At 40.6% G+C, this 11,238-nt stretch overlaps 1 protein-coding gene across 1 annotated transcript in view; it reads left to right on the top strand.

The window, feature by feature from the left end:
* The first annotated feature begins 9,041 nt into the window (after window positions 1-9,041).
* GUCY2C (guanylate cyclase 2C (heat stable enterotoxin receptor)) overlaps window positions 9,042-11,238 on the top strand; it is a 45,888-nt gene continuing 43,691 nt past the window's right edge. The window contains 2 exon segments of the mRNA XM_010078884.1: window positions 9,042-9,252; window positions 10,179-10,291. Of these exon segments, the coding sequence (XP_010077186.1) occupies window positions 9,042-9,252; window positions 10,179-10,291 (324 nt within the window).

Below are 11,238 nucleotides of genomic sequence, written 5' to 3'. Positions count from 1 at the left end.
AGAGGTGACAGATCATGCGCGCTTTTAATGCTCTTGTCAGATCTCTATTGCCCAGCTCAAGAAAGCAAACAACAGTCACGTCAATTAAAGACCTCCAAATGGTGAAAGCAGAATTCCTAATTTTTGTCTTTATTTTAGTAGGGGAACCTCTTTCTTTAATTTTCACTGGTGTTTATGTCTGTGATTGTATGGGTTTGTAGGAACTGCACCTTCAGAATTTGCCTGATACTTCCAGCACTCAACCTGTCACCAAGATTCAGCCAAATTAATAAAAAAAGCTGTCCTTGTATTTTATTTCAGCATCACATTTAGGTAAGTTTTTGGAACTCTATGTCTGTAGAACCAAGGGAGGGGAGGTAAGACAATCTGCTGATCCAGCACGAGTGTCAGAACAGAACCGGAGGAAAGGGACGTGAGACCCCATATTAAGACAGAAAGGTCCATGGGTCTGCAGGGAATTACCCCCTGAACCATGGTCTGTACAACCCCATGGACAGGAACGCAACTCAGGGAACTCCAAGCCAGCTTTTCACACAAAGCATGAGAAACAGAAACTGAGTATCTGTGGAGTCTCTTTAACCTGGGGGTGGTGGTGGGGTGGTGGATAGAATACTGTTAAGGGATGATGAGGCAGAGGGGCTTCTGGGGCCCCAGAGTGTTTCTGAGAGACAAGCCAGGAAGTGATCGGTTGATAATGTCCTGGGTGGCTTTTTGGGATGGGGGTGTGAATCCCAAAGGAAGCGGAGAACCTGTTATTATCAAGGTGAAGGGGTTTTGGGAATGAGCATGAGAAGTACAAAGGGCTGGTTGCATGCCGGCACTGGATGAGGGGGACCGTCACGTGGTAGATGGCCATGTCGGTGGACCCCTGCCACCTTGAACCTCCCATTAGAGGGCTACCAGTCGCTTTAAAAATACATGTGCAGTCTCTTAGTGAAAGGACTCAGAGGGCCGTAGAATGCAATTGGCAAATCCCTTCAGAATCTGCCCACACACACAACAGTGGAATTATTAGAAAGAAAAGCTGGAGGCCAGGGAGAAACGCAGGCAACAAACCCTCCAGGTGATAGCACAGTTAACCCTTTTGCACACCTGTGAGGGGAATTGAAAGGGTTATATAAGTTGTGGTTGGGGTTTCCCCTGCCTGCTCCCTGTGGTGAATTCCTGCCAATGGTCTGCTGCCAGGGAGCCTCACATACACATTCCCCTGTGTCCAGGGCAAATAAGTTTGCAATTCCTAATTGACACTAATTAGTGTTCTAAATAGACAGCAAGTTGATGCGTTAGGGGTGTAGCAAAAAGCTAATATGCGTATAAAATATAAACATAACAATGCTAGATGAAACAATTGTGAAACAGATAAACAGAGGCAGATGGTGCAGATTTAATTAATAAAAACACAAACAGGAAAATAAATCTGCTGCAATGATTTAATATCTAATTACGAAAAAAAAGTCTTGGAGTTTAGTTATTGCCAGAAACTATATAGAATGTTGTTTCAGGAGATAAATGGTTTGTATAAACTTTACAAAAGTTTTGTTTTATGAAGAATCTGACACATTCTGATTGAATTCCAAGAAATTTTGCTCCTTGCACAGAACAAAATTCAGGAGAAAGCAGGCAACAAGGCTCAGGTCACTAGGTTAGATGTACAGAGCTGGAGTTTGAGACTGAGCTCTTGAATATCAGGTTAATGCTTTAGCTGTCATGCCACTGACTGCCTAGCTGGTGGATCTTCTGGCCCATTTTGACGACAGGATTAGCATCATGCTAAGAAACCCTCCCCACTGAAAATGTTTCTTAAACTAGTGCACAAACGTATGGAGCACAAGGTTGTTTTGTCCAAAGGGCCCCATGCAGGATGGAACCCCAACTATAAAATGGAACCTACGAGTAGACCACCTAGCTCAGAGCAGGCGGTAACTAGTGAAAAGAAGGATTGGAATTGGCTGGTTGAATGGCTACATATTAAGCAAGGCCACTCAGGAAACTAGGACCTGGATGACAACGTGGTGGCGAAAATGGGTCACAAGATGTAATAATATTTTTCTACCCACCAATAACATCATGGGGTGGGATTGGAATGGCACTATACCATCCTCTGACATTCAGTGGGGAACTGTCAAATGTAGCACTCGGTGGAACACTGATGCTGTGTTTGATTTGGTGTTACTAAAGCAGAAGGGTGTATGTGGAGTCTTAAACCAGTTGATAGCAAGTGCTGTGTCCTCATCCCGAAAGTGTCAATGCTGCTTCAGGATCAGATCAACAAAATGAAGAAAGTGGCAAGAGACTCAGAGTCGATCATTGCTGCACTGCGGACTAACTGATTGGGGAAGGTTTTTGATATGTTTGGATTTTCCTTGTCAGGATGGCTGACCAGCCTCCTTCAATCTTTAATCTTAAGAATAACTGAGGAGTGATGAGCCACGAGCACTAAAGCTCACTGAGACTGTGCTCCCTTTTAACTTTGGAGGCAAGAGGTGACTGTACCACCAGTCCAAGGAAACCAGTCAAATCATGGTGGTGATCAGAGGGTGGATTGTGTGGCAGATGCACCCACCCAACAAAGACCAGGGTTTTTGCGCCCTTACTTTTTGCACCTTTATGGTGTCTGTTGTAACGTACACAGTCACCGGAAGATGGGGCCCTCGGCCAATAAGAACTGGCATGGCCATGTATGACCACAGATCAGGTTCAACTAGGGCATAAATGGAGTCCAGCTGGAGGGCAAACTGAGTCAGTCCTCCTTGGAGCAGTGGGTCTGCAGTTGGGGACTCTCCCTTTGGGTGAGGACACCACCTAAGGTAACTCCAGGAGGTTGAGAGCCCTCGCCTTATTAAGTGAGTGATTGCACCTTTTGGGTCATCGTTCTAAAGCTTAGGAAATCTTAAGTCAGATGTGTAGTATTAATTCCTGCCTGGCATCTGAACCTGTAGTTTACTAAAGTTTGTCAGAGTGCAAAACAATTTTGATTAGAATAAATTTCATTTTGAGTTTGTAAATTTTCAGAACGCTTAGCTGCCTCATCTATTTTGTGAGCCTCTGTGACATACACTTAGCTTCATCTTCTGGTATGTGGCAACATAGATAAACGGGAAGATGAGGCCACCACCCAAGCTGCTGGTAATATGATGCAATTCCAATTACAACTTTTCTTATCCTTGTTTGTAGATTTCCTCTTATTAGGTAGGTAACTTCAGTGGTTTGCAGTATAATTCTACTCTAACCTGTGGCAGCAACTATGAACTCCAAGAACAGACGTAAACTCTTGATAACCAGTGGGGATGGCGATATAATAAGGACTTCTACTTTATGAGGGTCTGTACTGGATCAGGATCATGCTGTACTAACAGGATCATGCAGTACACAACCCACATATTTGCATGATGTTTTACAGGCTTGTCGTATATCAGTAGATAGTTTAAGTTCCAAAGACATAAAGTCCCTCTTTGTGTTCTTGTGTAGTAAATGAGTAAAAAAAGATCAGTTCTGAAAAGCCATCATAGCTGCTATGCAGTTGTATAGGTGTATATGCTATATACATCTATACAACTGCTATATATGTATACTGTACAGCTATGTTTGTCATAATTTACATTACTGTCTTCTAAACCTAGATAGTAGACATATTGTAAAAATAAATTAAAAGACAGAGAAATTATTTCATGTCCTTGGTTTTCTTTGTAATAGTGAAAGTTGAAGAAGACATCTTTATACTATTGTTGTGGTTTAACCCCAGTTGGCATCAGCACCACCCAGCCACTCACTTGCTCCCCTCTGGTGGGATGGGGAGAGAGTCAGAAGGGTAAAAGTGAGAAAACACATGGGTTGAGATAAAGAGAGTTTAGTAAGTAAAGCAAAACCTGTGCCCACAAGCAAAGCAAAACAGGGAATTCATTTGCCACTTCCCATCAGCAGGCAGGTGTTCAGCCATCTCCAGGAAAGCAGGGCTCCATCACACGTAATGGTTACTTGGGAAGACAAAATGCTGTAACTATGAACGTCCCCCCCTTCATTCTTCTTCTCCAGCTTTATATGCTGAGCATGATGTCATATGGTGTAGAATATCCGTTTAGTCAGGTGGGGTCAGCTGTCCCAGCTGTGTCCTCTCTCAAATTCTTGTGCACCTCCAGCCTACTCACTGGTGGGGTGCTGTGAGAAGCAGAAAACACCTTGACTCTGTGCAAGTACTGCTCAGCAATAATGAAAACATCCCTGTATTACCAACACTGTTTCCAGCAAAAATCTGAAACATAGACAGTACTAACTACTATGAAGAAAATTAACTGTCCCAGACAAAACCAGCACAACTATACAGTCTAGACCTGTAAGTTACTGATATTAAATAAACACAGAAATTACAGTACTGTAATGTTTTCTGTCTGTAATCATATTTGTGATACCAGCCACTAACAAAACCAGAACAAAAGGAAACAGAAATAGTTCTATTTTATTTTTCTTCAACATGATTTTCTAAATCTTTTTAAAGATAGGGCAAAAGCTGTTAAAACCCCAGAAAAACAAAATAATTTGGAATCAGGCTTAGCAACAGTGGGCAGAACTTGAAAAAAAACAGTTTGAAGTTTTTATACATTTATCCTGTTGGCTAAATAGGATCAACTACTATGACATATAATGTCTCATGCAAATTTCATATTACAAGTTCTGTATTTTATGGAAACAATATTGACAACCTCATTTATTCAAAAACATAGACATGGCCACTGAAACCAGGGATTTTTTTTTTAAAGTGAGAATTAAATACATAAATGCATCTGCTGTTCTTTTTATTTGCACTTCTTTTCAGATTTTGTTTTTAATGTCGTTTCTTCACATTTCCTAATCCTGCAATGCTGGAGACTTGCAGCATCTCTTCTATTTTAATGGAACTTCAGATTCTTGTGTAATATTAAAGTTCCAAGCTCTGGAAAAAATAAAAAAATGACATATAATTGTGAAACTCATAAGCTGATCATAACAATCATAATTAAATGACACTGAGAAAATAAATAGTTGTAGCAAATATGTAGAAAAAGTTTCCATTTTAAAGGACACTGTCAAAATATTTTGTGCTGCAAAATAAGACAGTTGTATCACAATGCATGTTTCTTTCTCTACAAAACAGTTGCTTAAAAAATGCTACATTGGTTGTCTTTGGTACCAAAGATGTTGAAGATGAGCTGACAACATGTCTACATTGTCTTCAGACATACTAGGACTATTGGTGCCAAATTCCACAGTAGTAGTTTGACTGACTGGGGGCAGCTGATACTTTCATGTAGGTCTTTGGCTCTTCTGGGCTTTCGGGAATTTTCATTCCGTGTCTTCTCTCTATTTTTTCCTTTCTGAGTGGTCAAGTGGAAATAATGATTTGTAATTAACTAAAAAAGAAATTAGGCTACATGCTAGTGGAAAGATTCTAAAAATGAATGTGGTAAAGGGTGATACACAGTGCCCTATACTGAATACAGTTGCACTTTTACAATATGAGCTGGATAGGCAAAGGGACTCTGTGATGCTCTGGTTGGCCTGTCATTCCCATTCTTCAGGACTCTCCACGTCTGTACAAAAAAGAGGCCATTGAAATGATGAAAGCCTTTTCACATGGGCCATTAAAAAAGGACTAGAAGATGTTCTGTAGAGCATAATCTTACATAGGCTGAAAGACTTACAGGAACAACTCTTTGGGTTTTTTTGCTCTTCTGGTTTCTTTTTCTCTGTCTGAGTATCTTTGAGTATTCCAGAAGACTGAGACAACCTCTCAGAGCAGTTTTAGTTCAGGAAGTCAGAGCTGATTATCTGTTTCAAATAGACCCTATAATATCTGGTTGTTTATTATTCAATAAAACAGAGGGCAGATCAAACAAATAGTGCTGTAGAATCAGGCACTAAAAATCACTTTTCACTAAAACTAATGATACAGTTGTCCGGTGAGTTAATTTAAGTTGGTATTTCTAATCTAACATACACTATAAGAACACCCACAGAGACCTATTATGGTGTTTTGTAAGTATGCAATACATGCACAGGTATTTGTGTTGTTGGTGAGGGACTGAGTTTTGTCTTCAGACAAATAAATACAGGGCCTGCTTATCTGAATCTTAATCATCCCTGTGCTTCTGAAGGCAGAATAAGTGACAAACTACAGGGTTTGTATTCAATGATTCAAGGGGAGACCTCCATCAGCCATTAATAGTGCTAGGATTACAAAGATGATGTCCTCAAACTGATGTACACCTAAGAACTGACTTTTTGGATAGATACTTGCACAGGCTGGAGGTATTTAACACTGAGATCATTTTTACCATTCTGACAAGATGACAACAGTAGCTGATGCCTAGAAACCACTGCTAGAAAAATGCACTGGGGACATCAGATACAGTTTCTTAGCATCTTATTCCTTAACAGGTGATTAAACCTTGATTCTTTTAAGCAAAAATAAGTAGTTCTAGAACATGTACTTTAAATACATTTTTGGGATACATTTTGTGGCTTACCCTGGGGTTGTGAGGAGAGGTTACCTTAAGCAGGATATTCCAGGTGTTTGAGTCTCTAGCTCTGCTTCTCCAAGTCATCATGTTCTTTCAGGGGAAGGCAAAGTCATCTGCATTTCCTTTAGGATGCTCCCATTACTTGTAGTTCTTTTGTAAGACAGCATTTCTCATTAAAGCTGCAGTTACCTGCAGGAGTTAAAAAGCTTTTTTTTTTTATTTATTTTTTATTTCCTCTGACACATAATTTGACTTCTAGGTTTCTGAACTGTATCACTCCCTGACTAAGCTTTGAAGTGTGAGAACTGGCTCACGGTTGGAGAAAAGTTACTGAGATAGTGGGGCAGTACCCTGAAGAGATATGGAAGATTTTTTTGGAGTACTTGGCTGGTTTGTGTCACTGGTAACCTCTTGGTTTTATAGACTGCTAGGTCGGACATTACAAAGGAATTGATGAAGTTGGCTCTGATCTTTGGGAGCTTAGCTTTGTTGTGCAGCCAGGGCACTATGAATGGACTGGCATTGGTATATCACCTTCTATTCCCCAGGGGCTAAAGATCTCTTAGGCACAGGCAGCAACAAATAAAAACATACAGAAGTTTTTGCTTTTGCTTGTGGCAGGCCCATCAAATTGTACTTTACATATATAGTCGATTTTGCCTTTTGTTTTTAAAGAACATTTGTAAACTGCTATGAAAACCAAATAAATACATGAATAGATACAAAACCCCAGTGCCATTACATATTCCCTGTGTGACCAGCAATGTAAAGTACTCAGTTCTACTTGTATTATCCATGCTGGCTAACTGTTTCTCTCAGGCTAAGAAGAATATAAAAATGCAAATCTCGCTCTGCTGAAGTTAATGACAAATCTCTTATTGACTTACATGGGATAAGCTTCAAGGACTTTGTAAATGCCTATAAAACAGGGCAGTGATGAGCAGATGATCTCAGTGTGAAAAGCTATATTCCATTCTCAGTCTGTGGCTCTAGCCAGCCATGCTAGTCCAGATGTTTACATGACAGACTGTGAATTTAGAATTACCGTCTTATTAATTACAAATGCTGGATTAGATATACTGAGGTGTTCAAGGTCTGCTCTTAAATGCTGGCTCATGGTCTCCTCTGTTGCTGGGTATAAGAAAGATCCAACTAATAATCATTTGGTATTAAAATAGGATCACGTAAAAAGGCTGTGCCAATATATTTCAAATGTATTCAACATCTTTTAAATACAGGCTTTGAAAGAAACCATGGAATTCCTGTTCTGTTTTATACCAAAAGCACTGTTACACTGTAATAAAAGTAAACTGATTTATTATCTACCGTGTCAGTCCAGGTTTCAGTAGAAAAACAGACGCTGCTACAGGTGTGCACAAACACCAATCACTTTCAGTACTTTATTTACATTTGCCTGTTGATTCCTTTTATCTTGCAGTTCTCCTTTGTGCCCAGACTTGCCCATAAGGTTTGTGGTTTTTTTGTCTTCCCTTCATTCTACATGTCTTCCCTGAGACGATTCACAGGAAAAATACTCAGGAAAGCCCAAGAGCCCAAGAACCCAGAAACAATACTGCAGTGTCCTTTAGTGTGTACCTTTTAGCGATGCCGTTTATAATTTGTCTTTGGTCCCACAGGTCTGAGATGTAGTCTTCAGCTTTGCTAATCCTTACTCGATGCAAGAGGTTCCATCACATAAGGTATGAATATGTTTGGCCCCCATTTGATGAGCCATCTGACAAGGTGGGGACAGGCAATGAGACCTGTGCTGCCTGGGAACAATGTGTCTGGGGCAGACCTGCGGCACTTTGCTGCACAATGCTGGGTGAGTACGTGTGGACAAGCTTTGTGCTGAGTCTGCTCTGTAAGTAGAAACAAAGGCTTTGGTCTGGAGGACTGCAAGTCAGACATTTTTACCAAAATAAAAAGTGCTTTGTTTTTAAAAGCTAAAGGAATTAAATTGGTAACTTATCAGAGAAGAAAATATGCCCTTGATTTATGAGCCCAGCCAGCAGAGATGGTGTGGCAATGTAACTAGAGATGTAGGGCAATGCAAACATAAAGTAACCATCTGTTTTCCTCTAGGCTTTAGCAGACCTTGTATTTTATTTCCATTTTAAAGAGCTGTCTTTGCAGTCCATTTGTGCTCTCCTCTTCCCTCTCTCAGCTCATCCTTGTGTTGAAGAATTAGTGCCCTTATCAGGCAAGGTTTCAGGTCATGCATCAGTTTTATAGCCTTAGCCTTTCCATGAGCAAACATTCACAGCAACCTTTAGCCTCTCTCCTTTCCTGAGTTTTGTCATTGCTAGTTTTTCACAAACAGAAGTGCCACCTAGGACACCGGAGGGGCGGGGAGAGTTGAAGGCAGGGAGGAAGATAGGGAAGGGCCTGAGAGCAGGATTGTACAGCCTGTCTTTGAATCTATGGCGTGGAGATCTCTTTTGTCCTATCCAGAAATAAAACTAATGTAGAATATCTGAAAGAAGGAGGTGTGGAAGAAAAAAAGGAAAAGAGAGAGCACACACGATGAGTCTGAACTGAGCAATAATGAAGCAATGGATGTTGGGTCTGGCCCTTTGGCCTTTGTTTTTCTTGCTCCAGCTGCTGCAGCAAGTTTGTTCAAAGGAGTGTGGCAACAACAGTTATGTGATCAATGTGATGCTCATGAATTACTCGGACTTCCCAGCAACTCCTGACAATTTGGAATTAGCTGTGAAGCAAGCCTTGAAAAGGGTACAAAATGAATTCCAGATGACAGGTAAGGCAATGGGTGTTGGTTATCCCTCTCCTGCTGTCGTTTCTTGTCAGACTTCGTGCCACAGCTTTCTACTTGTCTGATCTTCAGCAAACTGCTTCTCAGAAAGGTTTCTTGCCTTATATAGATCTTCCAGAAATAATGACCTCCCTCTGTAAAAACAGAAGTGCTCTACACATGGGCAGAACCATATTTGCTTTCATGATGTTTGGGCAGACTCTTCTTGCATGCTTTTCTGTAAATGTTCAGTTGGGATTGGGGGAACATGGGAATTGCTGAACTGGATCATACAAAACCAGTGATTCATCTAGCACAGTAACTGGGATGCCCTGGCTTCCTCTCCTGGCTGAATCAGCCACTACTTTCTGAAAATAATTTTCCTCTTGACCCCATCTGTTGATCACATTGTGACTTGAAGTGTGAAGAATCTGCAGTCCACATGTTTTTCCCTCATTTAGAGTCACTGCGGATGATGCTTTTATTTATTTTGATATCTTACTTCTCATTTCAATGTCACCAATCTACAGTCACTCTTTAGAATAACACGGGAAAAAGAGGTTCCAAAGAAATGAGACCTATTCCCTTTCTGCCCTCTAGTTGAAGACATTTTGTCCAATTTTATTGGAAAGTGGTCTCTAAATTACTTCTTACAGAGCCTCAAAAAATGTCTCTAACAATGGCCAACACTAAAAGTACTTTGTACTGAAAGTACTAGCACTCATCAGAAGTTAGGAGACCACACTGGAGCAAATTCTACAGTCTCATCCTAAGTAATGGGAGTTAGGTGGTAGAAGGACTTAATAGCAGCTTTTTGATGGGAACCATTCTAGCATAAGTCTGCTCAGACCTGTGTCAGAAGAAGAGGGATAGTGGTTATTAGTGGTTATCTGCCACGTATGATGCTGTTTTCTTTTACATTTGCATTACAGGAGAAAATATTACAGTCAATGCCGCCTTCCACACATTCACCTCATCACTCTATGTCTCACAAGGCTGTCATACCAGCACCTGTGAAGGCGTGGAGCTCATCAGGGAAATTTTTGTGAGTAACAGGCTTCTTGAAGTTGATTTCCTACAAAGGCAAGACTTTTTTCTTTCTGTGTGTGTGCATGCATGTGTCTCTGTCTTTCTTTATTAATTTTTGATCCCGTTGCTCAGTTCCAAACAAATTTGACAGAGAAGTGAAGCTTTCAAAGAGAAGATATTCCTGTAGGTTTTGTGAAGACAAACAGGTAAATATTGGAGAGAGATTCTATGATTGCTTCCCAGAGGCTGTCATTAAACAATTGCTGGCAGTGTTGGCTAAACCAGCCTTCCACTTCAAGCTCCTTTTCCTGTGATTAACTTGTCCCCTTTTTTATATCTGCACAGCTCTTTGTGTGGCCACAAAGCAATCTATTAAAACACAAGGAACCAAAAAAACCCACCAAAACCCCAAACACTCTAAGAGCCCAACCAGAGCAAAAAACGTCAGTTTCCAACTGGATAAGATCCTGATCTGGTTCACCATCAGTTTACACAAATACACAAAGGAGACAGAAGTGCAAGGATAGGAATGTGTGGGCAGAGAGAGATGATTAGGCTGGCACTGATACCAAAGAAATGCATATGGAACTATGCCCGGAGGGCAAAGATGAAATGCTTGTTTCTCCCTAGAAATTGCAGAAGTCATGTGAGAGAACCTATGTGAATACCATAATATGGGGAAAAGCTTCAGATAAAATTAGTGCCTTACAAGAAGCCCTGTTTCAGTGGATTTTCTCATGTCTAATAACTGTCACCTCTGAGTGAAGCTTTGTCAATCCAATGTGAATTCTCAACTCTATCAATGTATGAGCACATGCTGTAGTCTTTGTTAAGAAGTTGTCCCTCATGGCACACAAAGCTGCTGCTCAGGCCTTATTTGGGGATCATGGAAGGATTTTTTTCATGCAAGCTTCATATGCACTTAACTGATAATTTTTCTGATATACAGTATCTTGTAATTTC

This window comes from Pterocles gutturalis, unplaced genomic scaffold (assembly GCF_000699245.1).
Source record: "Pterocles gutturalis isolate BGI_N339 unplaced genomic scaffold, ASM69924v1 scaffold21493, whole genome shotgun sequence".
NCBI classification, from domain to species: domain Eukaryota; kingdom Metazoa; phylum Chordata; class Aves; order Pterocliformes; family Pteroclidae; genus Pterocles; species Pterocles gutturalis.
This window is presented reverse-complemented; position numbering and strand designations above follow the sequence as displayed.